The sequence below is a fragment of the Gekko japonicus genome, unplaced genomic scaffold (assembly GCF_001447785.1).
Source record: "Gekko japonicus isolate JY-2015 unplaced genomic scaffold, Gekko_japonicus_V1.1 scaffold1882, whole genome shotgun sequence".
NCBI lineage: Eukaryota > Metazoa > Chordata > Lepidosauria > Squamata > Gekkonidae > Gekko > Gekko japonicus.
Window position 1 is genome coordinate 1 of NW_015172063.1, and position 26,488 is coordinate 26,488.

General features: G+C 48.0%; 1 protein-coding gene across 1 annotated transcript in view; it reads left to right on the top strand.

The window, feature by feature from the left end:
- The first annotated feature begins 506 nt into the window (after positions 1–506).
- Positions 507–26,488, top strand: part of SLC44A4 (solute carrier family 44 member 4) — a 33,107-nt gene continuing 7,125 nt past the window's right edge. Inside the window, exons 1-11 of the mRNA XM_015420797.1 lie at positions 507–585; positions 1,575–1,671; positions 4,046–4,129; positions 5,923–6,035; positions 9,920–10,042; positions 11,777–11,876; positions 14,208–14,300; positions 16,168–16,270; positions 18,788–19,044; positions 22,400–22,494; positions 23,535–23,638. Of these exons, the coding sequence (XP_015276283.1) occupies positions 507–585; positions 1,575–1,671; positions 4,046–4,129; positions 5,923–6,035; positions 9,920–10,042; positions 11,777–11,876; positions 14,208–14,300; positions 16,168–16,270; positions 18,788–19,044; positions 22,400–22,494; positions 23,535–23,638 (1,248 nt within the window). The remainder of the gene's footprint in view (positions 586–1,574; positions 1,672–4,045; positions 4,130–5,922; positions 6,036–9,919; positions 10,043–11,776; positions 11,877–14,207; positions 14,301–16,167; positions 16,271–18,787; positions 19,045–22,399; positions 22,495–23,534; positions 23,639–26,488) is intronic.

Consider the following 26,488-nt stretch of genomic DNA (forward strand, 5'->3'; position numbering starts at 1 on the left):
AGGGATGGGCACGAACCAGCTCACGAACATAAGTCTGTGACAAATTTTGGCCAGTTTGAGAAAGACTATTGTTCAGGGCGGTAGACACAGTTCTCCTTGCCCATTTTGTCTTCCCAGCATCTCTGTGAGGTACATTAAGGTGTGAGAAAGTAACTGGCCCAAGGTCACCAGCAAGCTTCCATGGCACAGTGGGGATTCGAACCTAGGTCTCCCAGATCCTAGTCCAACACTTTAACCACTACACCACACTGGCAATCACACAGTCTTCCTAGCAGTGCTGTCCTTATTCAACGGTCGCTCACTTTCTACTGTCTGGAACTGCCTGTTCTTGTCTTCTGTACATTTGAGCTCTGCACAGAGATTGCAGAGGGGCACCCACGTTGGTCTGGGGCAGCAAAACCGAAAAAGTGGTTTAATTAGATGACCCCTACAATCATATTTATCTCGTGGCCTTCCTGGTCACCCTCTGAAGACGTCATTCCTAGCTGCACCAGCAAATTACTGACATGTACTTTTCTTCCCAGTCTGTGTCAGATATACTCAGCAAACAACTTTGTCCTGAATTCATCATCCCATCCACGGCGGGTAAGTGCCGCTTGCAGGGTACAGTCAATATGGGAAGTGGACATGGCTCAGTTGTAAAGCATCTTCTTGGCACGCAGAAGGTCCAAGGTTCAGTTCCTGGTATCTCCAGTTAAGGGATTTGGTAGTAGGTGAAGTGAAAGACCTCCACCTGAGACTCTGGAGAGCTGCTGCCAGTCTGAGTAGAAAATACTCAATACTGATGGTCAGTATTCAGTATGATTCAGTATAAGGAAGCTTCATGTATGTATCACTGGATCTAAGGACTCTGTGACCTTGATGGTTTGTACAGAAGGGAAAATTCCACTAGGAATTTTGGCAACAGAAAGTTGAAACTCTGTTAGCAGGCTCTGGTGAAACCTCCAGGCTGAGAGGGGGAGGGGAGGAGCCGATGTGAGGAGAACTTTAAGATTTAAATTCCGTCCCACTCGGATCGTAAAGTCCCCTCCAATGTGGAATGCCTTTGGTCCTTGTTCCTGGGTTTTTGCTTATATGAGGGGAAACCCTTGGTAATTCTTCAGTGTTGCTATCAAGGGAGAGGCTCTGGCTTCGTATGCGAAAGGCCTCAGGTTCAGTCCTTATGGTCTCGGTTAGCAGATGTTGGAAAAGAACCTTTCTCTGCCCTAGACTCTGGTGAGTCACTGCCTGTCAGAATAGACAGCACTGAACTAGATGGCCCAGTTGACTTGTGAATGTTTTTTTTTTTTTTTTTATTTTGTATTTTTGTGCGTGCATGTGCACCTGTTCAGAGAGGTGGCTGAATAAAGCCACCTGAGTAGCCTCCTGACTGCTGGTATTCCGAGGAGGTCTCCCATCTGAGTATTTGCCAGAGTCGACCCTGCTTAGCTTCCAAGATCTGGCAAGATCAGGCTTCCCCGGGCTATCCGGGTGAGGGCACCCCATGTTTTGACTTGATATAGGACCAAGTCAGTCTATTCAGCTCTTGTTTCTTCAGTCAGTCCTAATTTTGACCTCCTTCTCTCCCCTGCCAGTCTTGGCTCGTTGCCTCCCTTCTTTAAATGCCACTCAAGACTATGCTGACCAACGCCTGACAAACGAAACGCGGGCTATGATCACAGCGGGTTCCAAGTAAGTCCTCAGGTTCCCACAGTCAGCTAAAGCTGCCTTGTCTGAGGCAATAAGGTAGGATAAGAATGTTTTCAATAAAGAAATGAGATTTCTGAATTCTCTGAGCGAGTTTTTAACTGGTGTACCTTCACTCCCTCACACAAACAGGCCTAGTTCTCAGAGATGAACTAGGTGGGACGGCGGGTGAATCCATGCGTCTTTATTTTCATGTTCTACAGTTCATGTGTGAAGCTGGGGGTGGGGAGTGGGTAGTTTTTACTGCAAATGAAAAGGGACACGCAGGTAAGAGGAGCGAAAGCCTGCTGTCAAGATAGCGAGGATTTCTCGTGGGTTAACAGGAGACTTGAGCACACATGAGCCAACTTAGGTTTTAAAGGAAAATATTTATTTAAAACATCTGTAAAAAGAGAGAATCCAGCAACAAAACACTTCAGAGAGTACGACAAAATAAGAAATACTAACTCAACTACCTGTGTTCTACAGTGCAGTTTTCAGGAAGCATAGGTCACAACGAGAAATGTAGCTTCACGTCGAGGTCTGCGAACACAAACCGCATACAGGAGTTCCCAGAATCTCCTAGGCTAGCTTTTCCCCAGCTAAGGTGTCAAAATATACTCTCTTTTCCTTTCAACTATCAGCTGCCCCCACTTCACGGCCAAAACAGTTTTTCCAAATAGAGTTAATTGGTAGGTCTGGCTGTCCTTAGAATCAGCACCTTAACGATAACAGACTGAAACCAGCTGCACTAGAAAAAGAAGGCTAACATACTGTTATATCACTTAACCCTTCATGGGCACTTTTGCTTCACACCTGCCCTCTCTCTACCTCGTTGGCACTTGGTGTTGGTTGAAGTATTTTTTCTTCCAGTCAGGCTGCAGTACTCAAAGTGAACCAGCCTGTAAGAAAACAAAACAACAGGTTGCAGGCAATGTTCCCTCTAAGCTGTGGAGTCTTGTGAGCAAAAATTCTACTTTGTGAGCTACTGGCATTAAAATTGTGAGCAAGTGATTTGGCTGCTGCATAGATTAGTTTGCTCTGAAGCTATCCCTTCTGAGTTAAGACAAAAATCTGTGAGCTGGAGGCTAAAAAGTTATGAGCTAGCTCACACTAACTCAGCTTAGAGGGAACACTGGTTGCAGGTTTCGCGCCCCTCAGCTGCACATCCCATACCCGTGGATGCCTGGGCCTTCACAGGGATGAAGTTGAACTGTACTGTTATATCAGGAGTGACTGGACGTTTCTTCACACGAGTACATAATTCCCTAGTGTCAGGAAGAAAGGGAGAAACCTCTGCTAGAACCTGCCGTGCTATTTTTCTATATGCATAGGGTATTTATTTTTTTTAAAATGGAGAAGCATTTGGTTATGTATAGCGTTGCCTGCTCTAGGCTGGGAAATATCTGGAAATTTGGGGGTGGAACCTAAGGCGGGTGGGGTTTGGGGAGGGGAGGGGCTTCAGTGGAGAATAGGGCCATAGAGCCCACCTTCCAGAGAGGCCATTTTCTCCAGGCAAACTGATCTCTGTTGCCTGGAGATCGCTTGTAATCCCAGATCTCCAGCTACCGCCTGGAGGCTGGCAACCTTAGTTAGACCCCACCTGTCTTCTGAAAAGGTTCAGTCCAGACACAGGTTTATTACTTCAGTGATATCAAGGATACATACACACACACACACACACACACACACGGCTTGGTTGGGGTTCCTAGGCTTGCCAGCCTCCAGGTGGGATCTGGAGATCTTCTGGAACCACAACTCATCTCCAGAAATAGAGATCTGTTCCCCTGGAGAACAAAATGGCTGCTTTGGAAGGTGGACTGTATGGTGTTATGCCTTGCTGAGGTCCTTCCCCAAACCCCATCCTCCTAGGTTTGCCAGCCTCCAGGTGGGACCTGGAGATCTAATGGAATTACAACTCATCTCCAGACTACAAAGTTCAGTTCCCTTGCAGAAAATGGCAGCTTTGGAGGGTGGCTTCTGTAGCATTGTACCCTGCTGAGACGCCTGCCCTCCCCCAACCTGCCCTCCCCAGATTCCACCCTCAAAATCTCCAGGAATTGATCAACCTTAGATGCCGTTCAGATTCCAAACACTGGACACGGAGCTCCTCATTCCCTCTTTAGCAGCCCCTCCGTTGGATCGGCTAAGTTAGCGAGAAACAGTGTTGACCTCCAGGCCTTGAATGTCACCTGACTTCTACATGTCATTTTTTGTAAAGGGATGTGAGCAGCCTGGTCAACAGGGATGAGCTAGGAAGCTGCCTACAGCCTCTCAATGGCAGCACTGCCGCCTTCGGTCTCCTTGCCAGCTTGTCCTGTTCCGGTCCGTGGTCCCTTTCCTTGTCTAATGACCCCCTTTCGGTCCCTTCTCTCGACAGCCAGATTATCGAGGCGCTCAATGCCAAGAATATCGGGTTGAAGATCTTTGAGGACTTTGCACAGACGTGGTACTGGATCCTGATGTGAGTGGCCGAGGTGGTGAAGAGAACGGAATGGGGGGAGGAGAGATTAAAAGCTTTTTGCACAGGAGGGGACAGATAAGGAAGAACCTCAAGCTTAACAGGGTATATGGTTAATTTCATAGTTACGTAAGTTCTGTGCCGTCCTTCACTGCCTAAGCAAGGAAGGTGGCTTCTGGCCAGAACCCAGTTCTTCCTGATCCTACATACCTTCCAGCAGTACTACTTTGCTCATAGTAATGAATTTGGAGCCCCGTAGCTGGAAATGCCAGAAGTCGCCATGCCAGAAGCAGAACAGGGGTCCAGAAAGGTTCATAGGCTGTTTGTGGTCTCCTACCACAAGCTGAGAATTACTGTACGGATTATTATGAAATGGAGCTGTCTATCACCCCAGTTTGCATTGAGGCTTTGTGGGGAAAAGAGCAGTTTAACCACTGCTCAGTTTTGCTCACTGAAACTGGCTTCCCTGCTGTACTACTAGCATTGTAAAGGGGGGGGGGGAGACGTATCTTTTAAAAACATGCATTTTTTCTCCTTTAAAATGCTAACATCAGAGTGTGGTATCTGGTATTGGTTAGCAAAACCGAGTGGAGGTTGAAGGGTCAGACCCCTTCTCCGTTCTCTGCACAGCCCTGAGGCAAATCGAGGCGGCACAATATGAATTTTGGCATGTCTGTTTTTACTTTCAGTCCAATACTGTACGCACTGCACCACACTGACTCTAAAAAAAAAAGGGTTTTATTTATTGGGACTTCTAGCCCGCCCTCCCCCGCACAGCAGGCTTAGGGTGGGTTACAACATTCTTAAAAACATGCAAAACTTAAAAAAAACAGATACAAAACAGTATCACTGTGTAAAAGCCTCAAGTGGGCGCCAGCAAGACAATTTGCTGAATTGAATGAAGTTCCTATTGTGCTATATAGCTGCAGTTCTAAACAGTGCAGGGGACGTCGGTTGGGTGAGTAGAGCAGCTACGATGGATCAAAATGCTGCTAGACAGAGCTAAGCTAACCAGAGCAGAGCAGGGGAGGCCATTGTAGCTGGATTGTCGCTGCGTCAACCACAGACTTGGTGGAACATCTCTGTTTTGAGGGAACTGTAATAGATCTCGCAGGGCCCGGATCTCACAGGGGAGAGTGTTCCACTAGGCTGGCGCCAGAGCCGAGAAGGCTAGGTGGACACCTTTGGGGCCAGGGATAAGCACTAGGTGTTCAGGTCTCTGCTGGTCCCTAGTATAAGGGAGGCTGGGCCATATCCCAGAATCTACTGATCCTTCCGCAGCTGCTCAGAAGGCCAAACCTAGGAGGTCAAGATGAGATTTGGGTCTGGGTGGATATAAGAACATAAGAGAAGCCAATGTTGGATCCGGCCAAAGGCCCATCCAGTCCAACACTCTGTCACACAGTGGCCGAAAATACCAGGTGCCATCAGGAGGTCCAGCAGTGGGGCCAGGACACTAGGAGCCCTCCCACTGTTACCCCCCCCAAGCACCAAGAAGACAGAGCATCACTTCCCCCAAAATCCCTATCTATATCTTGCGGCTAATAGCCACCGATGGACCTCTGCTCCATATGCTTATCTAATTCCCTCTTGAAGCCGTCCATGCTTGTAGCCGCCACCACTTCCTGTGGCAGTGAATTCCAAGTGTTTTAATCACTCTTTGGGTGAAGAAGTACTTCCTTTTATCTGTTCTAACCCGACCGCTCAGCAGCTTGCCACAGAATGTAGGAGAGGGTCACCTTTCTCCCACTCAAATTTTGTCTTCCTCTTCTCCCCCTCCCTCCCCGCGCGCTAAGAGTGCTGGTGATTGCGATGGTGCTGAGCCTCCTGTTTCTCCTACTGCTGCGTTTTACTGCTGGGTTTCTGGTATGGATTCTCATCTTCGGCGTGCTGGTCATCATTGCTTACGGTGAGTACAATTATGGTGAATCCAGAGAACAGGGACAAATGAAGGGTTAGGCCAAGTTAGGGGACGTGGCTCAGTGGCAGAATGTCTGCTTGGCATGCAGAAAGTCCCAGGTTCAATCCCTGGCATCTCTGGTTAAAAGGGTTACCAGGTCCTACCTGGGTGCCGGGGGGGGGGGGACTCCTGAAGTGATGTGACGACGCCAGGCACACTGGGGGCGGGGCCACAGCCATACGAGGGAAAACCATAGAGTTTTCCGTCGGATGGCCATGGCCCCACCCCCAGCATGCTCGGCGTGGTCGTGTCACTTCCGGGTGATGTGGTTGCGGCGCGCACACGCACTCCCGGAGCAGCACTGGAGTCCCCCGCTCCAGCGCCGATCCGACTTGGCAACCTTACAGAGAGGGCCTGACGACCCTAAATCCCTCCCCAAATCCCCCACACACCGGCACTGTCTATAAATCTCCAGGAATTTCCCAGGCTGGAGCCGGCAACCATAGTTAACAGGGCAGCGACAGAAACAGAAATAGAAATTTCAGTTCCATTTATTTCCATCAAAATATGATGTATGTTGGGATGTGCACATCGTACTAGACTGGAGGACAATGAATAGATAGCGGTGGCCTCAGATCATCTCTATGGGCCATCCTTCTTCCTGGGCGGGAAGTAGGGATGCCAGCTCTGGGTTGGGCAATACCTGGAGATGTTGGGGGTGGAACCTGGGGAAGGTGGAGTTTAGGGAGGGAAGGGACTGGGCCATGGTGGATTGGGGCCCCCTAAATCAGGGGATCCCCTGGCCCCACCAGGGGAATGGCACCCTACTGGTTAAAAAGATCAGGTTGTAAGGCAGAGGTCCCTGACATGGTGCCCATGGGTGCTGTGGTCCCCGCTGACACCTTTTCTGGTGCCTACCACATGTTTTTAGGAAGTAGGCAGGGCCAGGTAGGGCTTTTGCTCATCAAGGCTTCCGATTGACTATTGGAGATTCAATTAGATATTGAGTTTTTAAAAACACGTTGCTTTAGCAGCAGCTGCCACCACAGCACAAGGATCTTCACTGTGTGACTGAAGTTAAGCTGCGGCGATCATTTTGTGGCTGGCTCCGCCTCCTGCGGCAGCCATTTTGTTGTGGCAGCCACTGTGCCATGTCAGCATTCCAAAGGTGCCCACAGGCTCAGAAGGGTTGGGGACCTCTGCCCTATTGTCATCCCAGTCTGAAATGGATGCTATTTCATTCATCCCGCTTGGGAAACTTACAGATAGCCCATCCAGGACTAACTTTGATGGACCAAGGGTCTGATTTGGTATAAGGAAGCTTTGTATGTTTCGTATGTTTGCTATGGCATATGGCCCTAGCCTGTTGTGATGGGGTGATTATTTGGTGGTTTTCTCATGTAGCAAGCATGCTCTCATCTTGTTCCTCTTGCCTGGGGAATTTCGATACTTTCCCCTGCAAGTGTATAGCCTCACATAACATCTAGCGTGGGTAGAATGGCAGGAGAGCATTGGCTGATGACTAAAACTGTGCAAGATTTTTAATAAAAATGGCAGCGACCAGTCAAGGCTCAGGAAAATAAGTGCATTGTGGGTAGTCTGCAAAAGACTATCTGCTGACCAAGTTTAAAGCATGGCTCGGTGGTAGAGCATCTGCTCGGCACGTAGAAGATTCCTGATTCCATCCCTGCCATCTTCAGTTTAGGGGACCAGGTAGTAGGTGATGGCAAGGACCCTGTAGTCAGGGTTTTTTTCTGGGAGGTGCACCCATTAAATCCCCAACCCTTTCTCCTTCTCCATGGTGGATCTTTTCTCTGTTCCTCATCCACTCACCAGGTCAGGCCAGGTCAGCGAACCTTTTCCTTGAGATCTCCAGGAGTTCCTTCCTGAAGTCTCTCTAGTATTTAATTCCTCCAAATTTCTGTTCCCTGCTTGGAGGAGGCGGGGCTTGACCATCCCATTGTTTAGACCTATTAGCAGGGGTCATTTCCTGCAGAAGCGTACAGGAGCAGAGCTCTGGCAATAAGGAACCCAGGGGGTGGGCACATGCAACAAGCCCCACCCCCTGCTCCCAGCAGCCCTCAGTTGGGCCACAAGGAGCAAGAAGTAGCCAGGTAAGTTGCAGAGCCACCCCCCCCCTTCCCAGCCCGCCTTCAGGCAGAAGCTCTCCCTCCTCTGCAAGGACAGATCTGCACGTCCCCCTCCCCCAATAGCTAGCAATCCAAAACAGTCCAGTGGAGCCTGAGCGGTGGGTGTTGCCTTCTGACACACTTCTGGTGATGTCAGGGGGCGTGGCGTATGCAAATAAGTTATAACGAGTTATGCTAATGAGCTCCTGCACCTTTTTTTCTACAAAATGACCCCTGCCTATTAGGATTTGTATGAAGGTGGGCTGAGGTAAGTCTCGAAAGCAGCTGAACTGACCTCCCCCCCTTCCTCCCTGTTCTCTGCCCAGAAAGGGGGGAAAAAACTTTCAAAACTCAGAGTGAAAGTTTCACACAGCTCAAACCTCCAAAGAAAAAAAATGCATTTCTTCACAGCAGGTTCTTCACAAACATGCACTATTTTTTAAAAAATCAACAGAAATGAGCAATAAGATAAAAACAACTATGGCACACTTGTAACTGCCCCTGAAAGTGGCAGCCATGTGTGTCTAGTTCCGCCTCTTCACACAGGGTTGCCAGGTCCCCCCCACTCCCGGCCACCAGCTGGGGAAAGGGGGTGGGGTTGCCAGACCCAGGCTGGGAAACACCTGCAGATTCGGGATTGGAGCCTAGAGAGAACAGGGACCTCAGGGGAGTATGACACCACAGATTCCACCCTCAAAAGCAACCATTTGCTTCAGGGGAACATGTAACGATTCCTTGTTTATGTGTGTGTGTCTCTTTAAAAGTTTGGTTGCATGTTAGATTAGTCTAGAGTGAAGAGACAAGTGTGGTGTGATTGGTGATTGACAGAGAGAGGGGAGGGGTTTTAGAAAGTGTTTCTGAGTGGAGGAATGGTTATGTCTTTCGGGAGTGACAGTTAGAGGTTTGAGAGTTGAGGATGACAGTGATGATAGTTAAGTTCTGAGTTCTGTGAGAGAAACAGAAGTTCAGTTAAGCTCTGTGTATGAAAGAAGTGAGAAGCTGTTCTGTGTGAAAACAGTTAAGCTGTCTGTTGATGTTGTTCAGAGAAGAAGAAAAGTTTAGGAAAGGCTGTATGTCCTGGAGAGAAACAGTGAACTTACATGACCTTGAGTTAAAGTTACAAAGTTACCTGAAAAATCCCTGACAGAAAGGGAGCAGAGCTTGTGTGAGACACCAAAGAATTTATCAGAATATTCACATTACCAGTTACTTTGTTCTACACTGTTATTTATGAGTTATATCAATAAATCTACTTTTATTTAAGATACCAGTTCTGAAAGAAATACTTCCTCAGGCACCACATTAGTACCTTGAAGGCCTAAAACCTCGACCTACATACCCAGTGATAGCCAAAATAAAGTAAAGGTTTGGAATGCCTAAAATTTCCTGGTGGCAGCCGGATATCCCCAATAGAACAAAATAAAAAGTACACTTTTAAAGTGAAACCAGGCCTCCCCAGATAAGGGGTCGTCACAGAACAGAACTCTCTAGTCCGGAGATGAGCTGTAATTCCTGGGGATCCCCAGGTCCCACCTGGAGGCTGGCATCCCTACACCCTCAGTGAGGTCTACAAATATATTGATGTTGTGCATGTTGCTGACCCCACTCTGCCCCATTGTCAAGAAGATAAGGAAATGGACACTTTGAATGTATTCATTTAGCATCTTTGTAGCCCACCAGGTCTCCTTGGACTTACTGTGACACCAGGGACTGAAAAGTATTCTCCTTTGAGGATTTCTCTCCATCCCCACCTTTCTGTTTCAGGAATCTACCACTGTGCCATGGAGTACCGCAACTACAATGCTCAGGGTGCCACTATCAAAGACGTTGGTTTCACCACGAACCTCAGCGTCTATGGCCATGTCAAGGAGACGTGGCTGGCTGTTCGTAAGTCTGCCTGGAGTGAAGAAGGGGATCTTTGGGCTCGGGTACCTCAACAGGGGATGGCGGGGAGAAGAGAGGTCATCTCACCCAGGCCAAAAATGAGAGGTTTGGCCCCAAGGCTCTGGGCCCTCCTGCCTCCTAGATTTCAGATTTCCTGTTCACTTGGTTTCCTTTCTGCATTTTGAGGTTTTGTTTTGTTATTGTCCTAGCCTAAATTAATTGCTGTTTTATTTGATGCTGTTCTCTTTTCTGCGTAAGTTTGTTTGTAAGCTGCCCTGAGTGCTTTCTTTTTTCTTGGCAGGAGAGTGGGATATACCTCAAATGTCTGATCAGGAAAACATCATAGGAACAAAGAATTAACTGCCCCCCTGCTAGGGTTGCCAAGTCCTTACTTCTTACCGGCGGGAGGAGCTCCTCTCTTCGTCCGGGAGTCTTCAGAGGTGGCATCATCACACAGGGCACGGTGCAGGGGGATGCTCTAGGATTTGAGAAAAACACTTTATGGTGATCACAGAGTTTTTTCTCAAATGCTAGAGTGTTCCCCCCCTGCAACGTGCCCTGCGCAATGATGTCACCTCTGGGTGATGTCATCACACCGAGCACATCAGCGTGGATGGTGCTGCTTGGGGGGCAGGGCACCCTCAAAGCAGATAAACCCCTGCCCCCATTGGTGGGATTCTACTAACAAATAAATATACACTGCAAAAACCTTTTAGCGAACTAATGTGTTCTATTTATGGTCATCATTTAGTAAAGTGCATAGTGTATCATTATTTCATCCTAGTCATGTATAAATATTCATTACATTCAATAAGCAATAACATTCAATACATACAGATTCCTAACTGCCAAACAATTTTGCATCAGTGTTTTAAAAGTCAAGCCCCAATGGGAATTTCTAGAATTATAAGCCCGCTTCTCCTTGCATGGAGTCTTCCAAAAAGGGGGACAGCCTTCTTGTATGGATGCTTTTTGCCGGACCTACAAAAGACACGTTATGCAGCTAACATTCATGGACGGAGTACTCCTGTCATTCTCAAAGCTGAATGTAATGAATATTTATACCTGACTAGGATGAAATAATGATACACTATGCACTTTACTAAATGATGCCCATAAATAGAACACATTAGTTTGCGAAAAGGTTTTTGCAGTGTATATTTATTTGTTACTAGACCCAAGCCTGCCCCAAGTGCTGCCGGGCAATCCATATTTCCCCACACATTTAGCCCTGAGGGGCAGCTTTCCATTGAGAATGGCTTTCTCCAAGTTAGTTTTATTCCTGGTTTGTTTTCATGTGCACACACACTTCTTCAGATATCTGAAGAAGTGTGCATGCCCACAAAAGCTCATACCCCAAATAAAACTTGGTTGGTCTTAAAGGTGTCCCTGGACTCAGACTTTCTTCTGCTGCTTCAGACTAGGGTTGCCAGCCTCCAGGTGGGGCCTGGGGATCTCCTGCTTTTACAACTGATCCCCAGCTGAAAGAGGTCAGCTCCCCTGGAGAAAATGGCTGCTTTGGAGGGTGGACTAGATGGCATTGTACTGTGCTGAGGCCCCTCCCCTCCCCAAACTCACACCTTGAATAAAACTCGGTTGGCCTTAAAGGTGCCCTGCTGGACTCAGACTTTCTTCTGCTGCTTCAGACCAACATGGCCACCCCACCTGACTCTTCCTCCAAGCTTTGTTTCTCAAATGTGTGTTTTGTGCTCAGCCGAGCTTTTCTCTCTGCCTCAGTGATCATCCTCTCTGTGGTGGAAGCCATCTTGCTGCTGACCCTCGTGTTCCTCCGCAACCGGATCCTTATCGCCATTGCGCTCATCAAGGAAGCCAGCCGGTGAGTGAGCCTCTGTGAAGGGACACGGTGGGAATGGTTCAGATGACAACGAGCACTATCCCTGGAAGGGGATCCGGTACCCGGAAAAGGTCTAGGGTAGGGGTGGACGATAGTGTTGTCTAATGGCTAGAGTGCTGGGCTAGAACCGGGGAGTTCACGGTCCTCATCCTCGCTCTGCCGTGAAACTTACTGAGTGGCTTGGGAGCCAGTCGCTGTTTCTCTCTCCCAACCGAACCTTCTCCCCAGGGTGTTGTGAAGAGAAAATGGAGAAGGGAATCTTGAACACCCCCCGGAGCCCCTTGAGGAAGGGCAGGATAAAGAGGCGATTGACATCCCGCCGCCGCCCCCGGCAGGGCTCTTTTTGTAGCAGGAGCTCCTTTGCATATTAGGCCACACACTCCTAATGTAGCCAATCCTCCAAGAGCTTACAGAGCTCTTCTTACAGGGGCTACTGTAAGCTCTTGGAGGATTGGCTACATTAGGGGTGTGTCGCCTAATATGCAAAGGAGTTCCTGCTGCAAAAAGAGCCCGTCACATCGGCATATAAATAAAATTTCAAGTAACAAACAGAGGAAACCTTTGGGGGGGAAAGATCAAAGTGGGCAGCCATGTTGGTCTGAATTAGCTGAACAAAGTCTGACTCCAGGGGCACCTTTAGGAGCAACAAAGTTTTATTCAAGGTGTGAGCTTTCGTGCGCACGGCACACTTCGTCAGACAAAGAAATGGAATTACAGATCATAGTTGTATATATAGATGGTGGTGGCTTGTTACATCGGCATGCAAAATAGTGAAGTGTTGTTTAAATAGTGAAGTGTCATTCTTTTTAATCTGTTAAAAAACGCTTCACTGTTTTAACATAAGAACATAAGAGACGCCAATGTTGGATCAGGCCAAAGGCCCATCCAGTCCAACACTCTGTGTCACACAGTGGCCAGAAACTCACACCTTGAATAAAACTTTGTTGGTCTTAAAGGTGCCACTGGACTCTAACTTTGTTCTTTGGGGGGAAATAATGGGTTTTTTGTGTGTGTGTGTTGTTACAAAGGGGGGGAGCAAAATTCATCTTTAGGCATGCTGGCAAAGTCCAAGATTTTCAGATGTAGCCTTAAAAGGGAAAAGAGTGATTGTGCATTAGGGTTAAATGAGCAAAGTGCATTGAGGTCCATCATGGAGCCCCTCACCCAAATCACCAGCAGATGGGGCAGGAGTGCTGTTTTTTAACTTAAATCTAGTTTAAGGAATGATTCAGTTCAAGAATGAACAGAGCAGGTAGAGAAAGAGGTACTTTTCTCCCTTTCTCACAATACAAGAACTCGTGGGCACTCCATGAAATTGCTGAGCGGTCGGGTTAGAACGGATAAAAGGAAGTACACCCAAAGAGTGATTAACACTTGGAATTCACTGCCACAGGAAGTGGTGGCAGCTACAAGCATGGACGGCTTCAAAAGGGAATTAGATAAGCATATGGAGCAGAGGTCCATCAGTGGCTATTAGCCACAAGGTATAGATAGGGGCTCTGGGGCAAGTGATGCTCTCTCTTCTTGGTGCTTGGGGGGGGGGGTCAACAGTGGGAGGGCTTCTAATGTCCTGGTCCCACTGCTGGACCTCCTGATGGTATTTCTGGCCACTGTGTGACACAGGGTGTTGGACTGGATGGGCCTTTGGCCTGATCCAACATTGGCATCTCTTATGTTCTTATGTTCTTATGAGTTTCTTTGGATTGGGGGGGAGCACCAGAAAACTTCCTGTGTGTAGTGGATACAGACTAGGACTGCAGTGGTGACTGGGCTGCCAGATCCCTCCTGGCAACTGGTGAGGGATGGGGGTGACTTACTAGGAGTAGGAGGAAAACCCAGTTGATGTCCCAGCGACATGTTGACGTCACTTCCTATGTGACCTGGAAGTAATCTCATGACACAGCGATGTCAGGGCGATGCTCTGATATTTGGGCAAAAACTTTATAGTAAATTTGGCTTCTACCATAGAGTTTTTGCTCAAATACTAGAGTGTCTCCCTGATGTCACCAATGTGGTGATGTCACTTCTGGGTCACGTTGGAAGAGATGAAGACACGTTGCTGCAACAAAGACTGGGCCTCCTCTTTTTCTGGGTAAGTCCTCCCACAGCCACCAACTGACCGGTGGCAGGGCAGTGGGGCCTGGCAGCGGGGGACCTCCAACTGGGGGGGGCTGGCAACCATAGGTGGTGATGACAGAGAGGAATAAGACTTTTGGTGATTACGATGATGGAGAACTTTCTAGATAACTGTGGCACTGAGGAGATTCAAGTTGCTGGTGGAGCGTGTGGGACCTGTTTTGTTTCTTTTCGCAGAGCCATTGGCTACATGATGGATTCTCTCCTTTATCCGCTGGTGACCTTTGTCCTGCTGCTGATTTGTGTGGCCTACTGGGCTATGACTGCCCTGTATCCTTTGTGAAACGGGCTTTGTTTCTAGTCCCATGATTCCCCTCTAAGAGAGTTAGGACGGGTTCATTTTGTGTGGATTCAAGAACGATTGAACTGTACTCATGTCTTATTGTGGCCCAACCAGCCATCCCTATTGTTGGATGCAACACACTGACATAGGGGGGAAAACGTATGAGAGTAAAGTCTAGCTTAGGGTTACCAACCTCCAGGTGGGGCCTGGCAACTGGTGGGAGGGTTGTAGGGGGCAGTGTCCCAGGAGAAAAATTAATAAGAAATATAAGGCCTTGGGTACTTACCGGACGTTCTGAACATAGAGTTCCTTGAGATTCCTAAAGCTACCCAGAAGTGAAGGGTAGCAATCTAGCAATCACCAGAAGTTCTGGCCATGGAATTTCTGGTGATTCCTAGAGCTACCCTTGTCACTTTCGGGTAGCTCTAGGAATCTTCAAAATCTCTATGGCCAGAACTTCCAGTAAGTAGCCGAGGTCTTGTTTTTCTTTTTAATTTTTCTCCTGGGGTGCTGCCCCTCAACCCTCCCAAACCCGTTTGCTGAGTCATTACCCACCCTTGAATGCTTATTGGGAGGACAGGCAAGAAACAGGACGAATGATTATGTGAAGAAATCAGTTGTTTCATTTCAGTATTTGAAAACTGTCAAGTGCCAGCTGTTAAAATCTGATATGTAATAGTATTTCCATAATTTATGTATTTTTGCGTTCAAGTTACAGCCAACTCACAGCAACCCCATAGGATTTCCAAGGTAAGAGATGTCCAGAGGTGGTCCGCTATTGCCCGAGTTGCATCTCTGGACTTCCTTGCTGGTCTCCCATCCAAGCATGAACCAGGACCGACCCTGCTTAGCTTCTGAGATCTGATGAGATCAGGCTATCGTGGGCCATTGTGTTCCATGATAACTGGCTACTTAATAGATGACAATTTCTAAGATCTGTTTTGAAATGTACACAAACCAACATTAAAGACATGCGTACAGTACTCAAGCGTTGAGGAAGCAGTGAACAACAATCTTGCGTTCAAAACACTGATCGTTTGGACAACATTTTGTGAATACCCATGGGTATTTGATTTATCTTCAGCCTTGCCTTCTTTATGATTTCCCCCCCTCATCTTAAGTTTTCATTGTTTAAGCGGGGTGGGGAGGGGAGCTGCTCCTTCCGACAATGTCTTGTCCAAAGCCATAAAACATCCAGGTTTAAGACGGGAAGGAAGAGAGCACCTGATGAAAAGCTGTGGCAAACATGAGACTCTTGCCTTAGTTAAGAAGCCTATCTTGATTATCTGAGTGCTGTGTTCAGGGTACGTTGTGTCTTGCTTTTCTCAATATTTTGGTATTCTCCTCCCGAAAACTCTTCTGCCCTATGCATATTATATAACTGTATCTTGCTACGCAAGGGCTTTTTGCCTGGCTGGGCTTACAGCGAATCCTTTTTGCCAGGTTTGCCAGGTTAGATTTCTTAATATTCCATATTCTGACAGTCTTTGTCCTTACCCTTTAGGTAGAATTGATGCCTCTTTTCATATTCTTTCTGAGTGCCTGATCTTGGAAGATTTTGGAGCATCTTTTATTACTCCTCTTCTAGCTTGTCATTCTAATCTTTCCATCTCAGAAGCTTTGCATTGTTTTGCTTTGTGATAAAGATCCTAAAACTACTTTATCAGAAGCCCGTTTCCCCCCTTCCCCAGTCCTTTCATTTGTTAAGTCACAGCTATTTCTGCTGCTCACGGGCATGGTTGCATGGAGCCTCTTTGGGAGAAAGGGAGGGGAAGAAAGGAAGAGAGTGGAAAGGATTCCTGCTCTGTCCTTTTCTTTGTTTAGCCTTTTCCCTTGACTGCTTCCCACCTTCAGATATCTGGCCACCTCTGGAAGTCCTCTCTACCGCATCACCCCCGTGAACATCAGTACCCCCAACTGCTCGGAAATCATTGGGAATGAGAGCTGCAACCCACTGGTGAGTGATTATAACCCACATAGGCTGGCAGGGCTCTTTTTGTAGCAGGAACTCCTTTGCATATTAGGCCACACACCCCTAATGTAGCCAATCCTCCAAGAGCTTACAGAGCTCTTCTTACAGGGGCTACTGTAAGCTCTTGGATGATTGGCTACATTAGGGGTGTGTCGCATAATAGGCAAAGGAGGTCCTGCTACAAAAACAGCCCTGCCATCGCCAAGGAGGGATGGGCTTCCATTTCTTCCTCCAGCTTTCACACACACACCCCGCTCCTATACGTAGCTTCACTTCCAGGGATCCTCTGCCAGCATTTTAGGGCTGGGCAAGTCATGTGACTGTCCTTTGAGGAATCCTGGGAACTGTAGTTTGGCGATCATTCCTTGCTAGGGCCTTCTATCCAGACCCTGCGGTGTTTGACAAAGGACAATTCTGCACTGGCTTTTCCCTCTCTTGTTTAACAAAAACCATGTCGGAACAGAAATTCCCCTCTGCCTTGCATGCCGCTTTCACTTTCTTTGATCATCAGGTTTTATGGTACCTCCTGCATAGATTTGTGGCTGTTCAGGGGTGGCTTTACAGTCAGCATGGCGTTGCCCTCGAGGGATTTGAATGTGGTTTTGAGCTGCATCTTTTCCTCCCAGTTGAGCAAATGCAGAGCGAATGCCAGATGCAGAATTGCCCATCGAGAGGCATCCCATTCATTAAGGAGATAACACCTCTACGCACCTAGAGCAATGTAGCAAACCCCCCCCCCACACACACACAAATGTCCAGGCAGGCTGAATTGCCCGACTCCAACAAGAGTTCCTATAAATTCCTTGGCACTTTGGAGTGTGGCGGGGAGCGGGGAGCGAATCCAGGAAGACGTTGGGCTGGAGGAGATACAAGATGCCTCTGTGTTATATCTTGGGCCAGCCAGCCTGTGTTTGGGGCAAAGGCTCTCTTGGCCTGATTCAGAGCCAGTGTCAGCTATGCTGCCATGGGGGTTGGGAAGTTCTGTCAGTGTCTGTGTAAATTGCTTTCGCATTCCTTTGCACTGAAATGCTTATCTCTAACACAGGGCAGGTGGGAGTGTGTGTAGTCTGCCATCCCGGGCAGCTGTGGGAGCCTAACGATTCCCAGCTTCGCATAGAAACAGTTTGCTGGCTTTAGCCCACGCGCGGGAGGGTGCCTAATTGGCCAGTGCAGGGTGTGTGTGTGCATACGAATGCCCTATGTCTCATTATGTCCAAGAGACAACTGCCATTCTTAACAGTGACTATGTTAATGCATCTATAGCTCGTCAATAAAAGTATAACCTTTCCTAGAAGTGTGTACTCTGTTGTTGGCTGTGGGAATGACAGCCAGTGTCTTTGCTGGGGCCCTTGCTGCTTCCAAGCCCGCCCTGATTTTCCTTACTTACAATTAATCAATTCAGTTCTCTGGCTCATGGTGGAAAAGATAGCGTGCTCCGACCTCCTTGCGGTTTAAAGCGTAGACAAAGGAATGGGAAGGAGGCTGTAAAACTCAAATTCCCGCGTCTCTGGGTGCAGGAAATGACTGTTGATCAGCCAGTCACAGGAATGCTTTTGGATGTCTAACTAAAGACTTCAATTCCCAGAGGCAACTGCTCCTAAAGATATATGGCAGTTCTACTTAGCTACAGTTAAACGCTGGCTGGGGCAGCACACGCCCTGTTCCTTCGGGTTGGTCCCAGGGAGGCTGGAGAACCCCACAGCCACCCCAAGTCTCCACTTGGTGACTCCACCTCTTTCTCTCACTCCCTGGCGTAGCCAAAAACACACTGGATAACAACCGCTGCCACCAGCGACTCTGAGAGTATCTCCTGTTCCAAGCTGCACAGCTCGGTGGTGTGGTCTTTAAGATGGCAGATTCTGATCTGGAGAGCTGGGTTTGATTCCCCACTCCTCCTCCACGTGAAACCTGCTGGGTGACCTTGGGCCAGTCACGGTTCCCCTCAGAACTCTCTCAGCCCCACTTCCCTCACAAGGTGCCCGCTGTGGGGAGAGGAAGGGAAAGGCGATTGTAAGCCAGTTTGAAACTCCTTTGGGTAAAGAAAAGCGGGATAGAAAAGCCTGCTCTTCTACCTCTTCTTGCATTGTGCACCTGCACTGCCGTTGAGAAGCTCCAGCTAGTTGCTGCGCCTCCCTCCTACAAGGTAGCACTAGGGACAAACCGTTGTGATTTCACCGTTTTAACGAAGGGAGCTTTGAGTCTCAAAATTTCATACCCCGAAAATCTTGTTGGTCTCTGAGGTGCTACTGGACTCGAATCTGGCTGTTCCTACTTTATTTCCACAGCAGTCCTGTGAGGCAGGCCAGGTGGAGAGAGAAGGAGAAGGCTAAGGTTCACTCAGGAAGCTCCACAGCTGAGCTGGGAACTAAATACAGGCTTTCTTGGCCCAAGTCAGTCGACTGTCTCCTACCCCCCCGGTGCTGGTATGTTTGCCAGTACCCGAAGTGGATCCCATCTTGGAATTGACTTGACTTTCGGAACTCCTGGTTCTCATCCACTTAGGCCTTCAATGCCTCCTCCTACTCCCCTTGCCCCGTGAACTGCATCTTCTACAAGTACCGGGACGAAGGGCTGTTCCAGCACAACATCTTCAATCTGCAAGTCTACAACGTCTTGGGCTTCCTGTGGTGCATCAACTTTGTCCTTGCTCTGGGACAGTGTGTGCTGGCCGGTGCCTTCGCCTCGTACTACTGGGCCTTCAACAAACCCAACGACATCCCTGCCTGTGCTGTGACCAGCTCTTTCATCCGGACGTTACGGTGCGTGAATCCTCCGTGTGTGCGCGTGTGACCGGGAGGGTGCTGCATTTCTTCAAGTTTCAGGGAACACCTTAAGGACATCAGAGAAGCCATGTCAGAGCAGGCCAGTGGCCCATCCGGTCCAACACTCTGTGTCACGCAGTGGCCAAAACCCAGGTGCCCTCAGGAGGTCCACCAGCAGGGCCAAAACTCCAGAAGCCCTCCCACGATTGCCCCCCAAGCACCAAGAATACAGAACACCCTTGCCTCGGACATAGGCTTACCATCCCCCAAGTCTGGGTGGGGAATCCCCCACTTTTGTGTATTCCTCCCCACCACGGGCCAGCTGGCCACTGGGGGGAAACCCCACCCCCAAACAGCGACGTCACCACGCAATGTCCCTGACACACTGACGTCATGCGGAAGTGACATCATTGCATTGGCAATGTGGGGGATGCTCTGCTTTTTGGGCAAAACTCTATGGTTTGGTGCCGATTTTACCATAGAGTTTTGCCCAAAAAGCAGCCTTGACCCCAACGTGATGACATCATTTCCAGGTGATGTCACCACGTCAGGGATGTTCCCACCCACTCCTGGAACACCCCCCCCAAATCCCCCCACCAGTGCCACGACTCCACCTGGCAACCCTACTCAGACATAGTATAGTGCTCCACCTTGAGTAGAAGACGCTAGAAAGAGACCTTTCTTGACCTAAGACCTTAGAGAGCTGCTGCGGAGTAAGCAATGTTGATCTAGAAAGACCAGTGGTCTGACTTGGTTCTGCATCCAGCTAGAACATCTCTTCTGCAGAAAATGGTTCCAGAGGGTAGCTGTGTTTGTCTGGGGTAGAACAGCTAGAATCGAGACCTCAGAGACCAACAAGAGTTTCAAGGCATAAGCTCTCGTCTCTTGAAAGCCTCTACCCTGAAACGCGTGTTGGTCTCTAAGGTGTTGCCAGACTCGATTCCAGCTGTTCTTCAGAGCCACCTAATCCGATGTCTCTGCACTGGAGTGTCCTGGGGCATTAAAACGGCTGATCCTTGTGGTCAGCTCAGACCCGAACCCACAGTGATCTTAGGTTTTGCCTTCTGAGGGGGAGGGGAAGACAAAAGTTGAAAGCAGAAAACAAAAGTTGTAGTAAGCCAAAGAAAGTGTATTATTTGGACAAAAACATTCTAATACAGTCCTAGAACAAAGTCTGGGTCCAGTGGCACTTTTAAGACAAACAAAGTTTAATTCTGAGTATAAGTTTTCGTGTGCAGAATTCAACTTTGTTGGCCATAAAGGTGCCCAGTGGACTCAACTTTGTTCTATTGCTTAAGACCAATACAGCAACCCACCTGAATCATACAGTCCCAATGGGACTAGCAGCATACTTGAATCCTGAGTTAAATTTTATAACACTGAAAACCCTGAACTCTTCAATGGTGTATTGTCATCATAGACATTTTAGCTTTTAAGGCATAGACTTATCCTTGTCAATATCCATGTCTATAGTATGCACAGGAATTAATAGTCTCTAATGCTGTAGATTGCTTTACATACGAATCTTTATGCTAGACATTTTGAGAGAGCAAAACCATGCATGGGCTTTTCCACACTCTCACCTTAGTCCTGACTGTCTTGGGAGCAGTATTCCCTCTAAGCTGAGTTAGTGTGAGCTAGCTCACAGTTTTTCAGCCTCTGGCTCACACACGTTTGTCTTCGCTCAGGAAAGATGGCTCCAGAGCAAACTAATTTATGCAGTGGCCGAATGGCTCGCTCACAACTTTAATGCCAGTAGCTCACAAAGTAGAATTTTTGCTTACAAGACTCCACAGCTTAGAGGGAGCATTGCTTGGGAGTCGATCCACAAGCATTGGAATAGGTTTGGGCACGGCTCTTGCATATGTCTGTCCTCCCCGTGCTTTTTCACAGTTGTGGAGCCAGGTTACTTTCTTCTGCAAGTGCCTGCAATAATGAGATTTTTCAAGGGAGGATGCTGTCATCATGATGTCGCTATCAATGGCATCACAGCACCCCCTTGTTTTTGAGCTGCGGTGGCTCAAGCGGTTAAGACGCTGAACTCCAGGCTGTGGAAGGTCGGTAGTTCAGCAGTCCGAGACCCGACATGACAGAGTGAGCTCCAGTCTTTAGTTCCAGCTCCTGCCAACCTAGCAGTTCGAAAGCAAGACATTGCAAGTAGATAAATAGGTACCACTTCGGTGGGAAGGTAACAGCGTTCCGTGCGCCTCGGTGTTTAGTCATGCCGGCCACATGACCACGGAAACGTCTTCGGACAGCGCTGGCTCTTCGGCTTTGAAACGGAGATGAGCACCACAACCCTAGAGTCGGACTCGACTGGCTTTCGAGCAAGGGAAACCTTTACCTAAAATATTGATATAATGCTGTAGTGTTGCCATGATAATTTAAATCTCTGAATTCACAGATTTCATTTTTTTAAAAGTAAGTCTCTAGTCCCTTCCCTTGTGAAAATATGCCTTTTTCCTTATATATCCATGAAAAAAAAGAAAGAGCTACAGACTTACTGTTTTTGAATTCAGGTGTGTAGCCGTGTCGGTTTGAAGCAGCAAACAACATTTGAGTCCAATGGCACCTTTAAGACCAACAAAGTTTTATTCTTTATTCAACTTTCATGTGCATGCAACCTTCTGAAAATTCAGAGAACTTGCTAAGCCTATTGTTAGAACGCTTCAGTGATGTATTGGTCTTTTAGTGCCATTAAAGAAAAGAAAAGAAAAAGAAATCACTCATCTTCAGCGTAGAGGGAAGGAGAGGGCATGGTTTGACCATGGCAGTCCAGTCATCGGGCAGGGGGCTAGAGGTGGGTGGGAGTGGGCAGAACAAATAAAAGCAGCAGAAGCATTATGCACGACGGGGGGGGGGAATCCAACTCGAAACCAGCTCCCAGAAATTAAAAGTGGTCTCAAAAGAACTGGGGGAAAGTAAAAAAAACTGAAATGAAAACTAAGGCACAAGAATACAGGCAGAAATCAGGGGATAAACCCAAGCAGTGTGGGCCCAGAACGGGTGGGGGGAACAAAACCCACACAGAAAAGCCCCGTATCCAAAAAATAAGTATTTCACTTATTCCAAAAGAGGAATTACTTCATATGAGGGTTTTTTTTTCCTTTTCCTGGGGAGACCCCACATTTTTTTCTGGGAATTTTTGTTCCTCGGCCATACACATCTCTGTACAGGGCACAGTAATGGGCTCTACGTTTCCTGTGATTCCCATTCACAAACGTTTGTCCCCCGCACTGATGTCCCCAAGTGCGTGAAGTTCTGTTGGTCACTCAGCCTTCAGCCATTCCAGATCTTAAGGCATCATGTTTTGGGGAGGGTCTCCACCTAACAGACTGTCTGCTCTCTGCAGTTACCACTCTGGTTCTATCGCTTTCGGCGCCCTCATCCTCACTATCGTCCAGGCCATCCGCATCATGCTAGAATATCTGGACCACAAGTTGAAAGGCAAGTCATGAGCACACCAGGAGGAAAGGACCCACTGTGGTAAAAAAATACCCCAGAGCTGAGGGTGGTGTCACTGGTCGCATTGTCACTAGCTCTAACGTTCTTTCATGTTCTTGTAGTGTTTAACTGGGGGAGAAGCAAAGCTTTTTTTCTGTGGGAATGCGCCGGAATGGAGTTCCGGAACCTCTTCAACAAAATTCTTTTAAAACTGTTTAAAAGTTAATGAGTTTTCAGTATACAGATTGAAAACTTCATTTCCTTCCTGAGAGTTCTGGCACCTCTCTTTTTTTTAAAGCCCTGGGGAGGAGGGAGATAAGAATGTGACCTTGGAGGGGAGAGAATGTAACTCGGTTATGCCGTGGTGGCCAGACCTCCTCCTCCTTTGAAGTATCAGGGGTTATTTAGAGGCAGGTGTCCATTTTATAATTTCTTCTCCTTCTCTCCAGTGCTTGAGGTGGCTTCTGCCCCATACACATACTAAAACTATAAATGTCAAGGTCTCCCATTAAAAAAAGAAGAAGAGCCTTGCTGGATCAGATTCAAGGTTCATCTCACCCAGCATTCTGTTTCTTGAAGCCCACAACTACTCTAGGAAGCTCATGTCTTCCTGGAAACCCAGAACTTTCTGGAAGTCCACAACTAGGCCAGGAAGGCTACAGACTTCTCCTGCTGTTGTACCCCCCACCCCATTGGCGGTTTAAGCAGTAAAAAGACAGGGTCTAAGAATAAACAAACTAGTGTTCACAGATGTACTACTTCTGAACATAGAGCTTCCATTTATCTTTTGGGATTAACAGCTGTTGATGATCCTGTCTTCCATTAGTTTATCTAATTGAGCTGTCTGAGCCCCGTGGCCATCGCCATGTCTCGATGCCAAGAATTCCAGAATTTTATTATGTTTTGTATGAAGAAGTAGTTTCTTTTGTCTATCCTGGCTCCAAATAAAACCAGCCCCCTATCACAGCCTAATGCAGTTATTTTTGCTGCAGTAACCAACACAGTTGTGATCTGTGGGTCTAACTAGACTGTGATGTTCACAGACCTCCAGAATCCAGTTGCCCGGTGTATTCTTTGTTGTCTGAAGTGCTGCTTCTGGTGCCTGGAGAAGTTCATCAAGTTCCTCAACAGAAATGCCTACATAATGGTAAGCTTTGCTCGTGGGCCAAAGAGAGGATCGAGGGCAATAGAGGTGGTTGTGGGGAAAAGCAGAGGAGGCATGATGTGAGAGAGAAGGAAATGGGTGGGTAGTAGAGGTGTGCAAAAAATTGTTTGGTATTTTCCTGATTCGGGTCTATTGGACCCGAAAAGTATGGGTATTCCCAAATATTGCCAAATCCCCAATATTGGTATTGTATGGGGAATCAGGTAAATATTCGGGAAACCTGAATTTATTCGGCTTCATTATACCCTATGGAGACTGTCCCCATAGGATATAATGGAATTCAGAAGGCATTTAAAGAGACTGCGGTCTCTAAATGCCTTCTGTAAATACTTTAAAGAGATCACAGTCTCTAAATGCCTTCTAGCTGTGACCGAATAAAAGATGAATAATATTGGCTTTTATTTGGGCACAGCTATTTCGGTAGCCAAATCAGATTCTCTAATCTGATTTGGCTGAATAAATACCCCCAAAATACCGATGTCCAGATTCAGAGACCTGCTCAGCTGTGAACCTCCCTAGAAAGGTTTAGGGTGAGTCACTCAGTCTAACCAATATTCAGAATAAAGTCTGAGACCAACAAAGTTTTATTCTGGGTATAAGCTTCCGTGTGCACGCACACTTCATCAGATGCCACTGGACTCAAACTTTGTTCTGCTGCTTCAGACCAACACGGCTACCCCCTGAATCAATATTCAGAGTATTCCTGCACAGACCTCTCATGCATTCCTTGCAAATCATGGTTTGTCAGTAAGGAGCTATAATTGGAGGGGGGGAATCTTTCTTTGGCCTCTTCCTTATTTGGAAGACTTTACCTTCCCAGCATTGACCATGGTTTAACACCGAACTTCAGTTTCCCTATTATAGCTCCACAATGAAAAGAGCTAGAAATGTAATTCTTAAAAAAACAGGGAGCTAGTAGGTCATGGCAGTAGATCATTATAACTCTATAATTCTATAAGGATCTAGCAGTTTCATTTTAAGCCCATGATGAAGGAGGTAGCAAGGAAAATGGCACCAATATGAGCAGGACCTGCAAAAATGCATACCTTTCTGTTCATGCAGCATCCAAAGGTGCTTTGGCTGCAGTCTTTCCAAACCAGGTTTAAGAAAGATTGTAGCAAAGTAGGAGGAAACAGCAAAGCAGGACAAATTGAGGACTGACTCGCGTGGATCCTCCTGAAAATGAGTGAAGCCTAGGTGGTGGAGCAACATTTCTCTGTGGACACAGCCTTTAAGTCAAATGTGAGCCTCAGTGAGTTACAATACTCTGATAAAATCAACATAGCTCACATTTTGCCACAATAATTTGAAAAGAATTCATAGCACATGCCTGCCCTCAAGAAGAAGAGTTGGTTTTTATACCCTGCTTTACACTACACGAAGGAGTCTCAAAGCGCTTTACAATCTCCTTCCCTTCCTTTCCCCACAACAGCCACCCTGTGAGGCAGGTGGGGCTGAGAGAGCTCTGAGCGAACTGTGACTGGCCCAAGGTCACCCAGCTGGCTTCATGTGGAAGAGTGGGGAATCAAACCCGGTTCTCCAGATTAGAGTGCGCCACTTTTAACCGCTACACCACACTGGCTCTCATGAGCCAGTGCAGTGTAGTGTTTAGGAGCGTGGACTCTAATCTGGGAGAACTGGGTTTGATTCTCTACTCCTTCACATGCAGTTGCTGCTGTGACCTTGGGTTAATCATAAGTTCTTTCAGAGCTGTTCTCTCACGGGCAGTTCTCGAAAGGAGCTCTCTCAGCCCCACCTACCTTACAGGGTGTCTGTTGTGGGGAGGGGAAGGGAAGGAGATTGTAAGCCCCTCTGAGACTCTTTCGAGTAGTGAAGGGCGGGGTATAAAACCAATCCCTTCTCTCTTCTTCTTCTTCTACTTGCCACAGTCCCGGATCTTCCAGTACGGATTGTCTGGAAAAGATTTCTCTCATGCAGGCTTGGTTCAGTCAAGGTGAAATCATGGTTTACTCGAACTATGGCTGGTCTACGAAACCAGGGTTTGGCTGGCGTACCCCTTTTTGTTGCAACAAAAGTATCAGTTCCTTGGCATCACTCAGGGAGTGCAATATAGGGTGGCACCCAGGGCCGGCTCACCCAGTAAGCGAACTAGGCATTCAGCTAGAGTGCGGGCCGGCCCTTAGGGGCACTAAACAGGACCCGGCGCCCCCCCACCAAAGCCCCCCCAGCCCCTGCCAAAAGGACACGGAGGGGCGCAGCACAGGCAGGCACAGCAGTATCCCCCCTGGGAAGCCCTTCCCGCGGGTTGAGTGAGAGGAAGGCAGCGAAGGTGCGACTCCACCCCCCCAACTACAGAATCCGCTTTGAAGGCGCTTTCCGGCCGGATGGGGTCGGTCCATACGGCGGGATCCAGGTAGGGTTGCCAAATCTGGATCGTCCGGGAGCGGGGGGCTCCAGGACGATCCCTGGTGTGTGTGCGCGCGCATAGCCATTTGAGGGGAAATCTTTGTTTTCCCCTCAAATCGCGTGGCCCCGCCCCCAGCGTGCGACGTCACTTCTGGGTGACGCGCACGCGGGGGTGGGGGTATTTGGCAGCCCTAGATCCAGGGGGAGAGAGAATTGACTGAGAGTGGATCATTGAGGGGGGCAGCCCCAGTCTCCAGAGGGGAGGTGTCCAGGCCCCACCGGGCGGTTGGCATCTGCGCCTCGCTTAGGGCGCAGAAACACCTTGGGCCGGCCCTGGTGGCACCGAGGAACAAGAGAGGATTCAGCCAGGACATCCCTACCTCATACAAAACCACAGGTCAAAATTACTGTCTTTAATAGGCCGACATCGAATCATAGGTTCAGATTCAGTTTGACCTACAACTA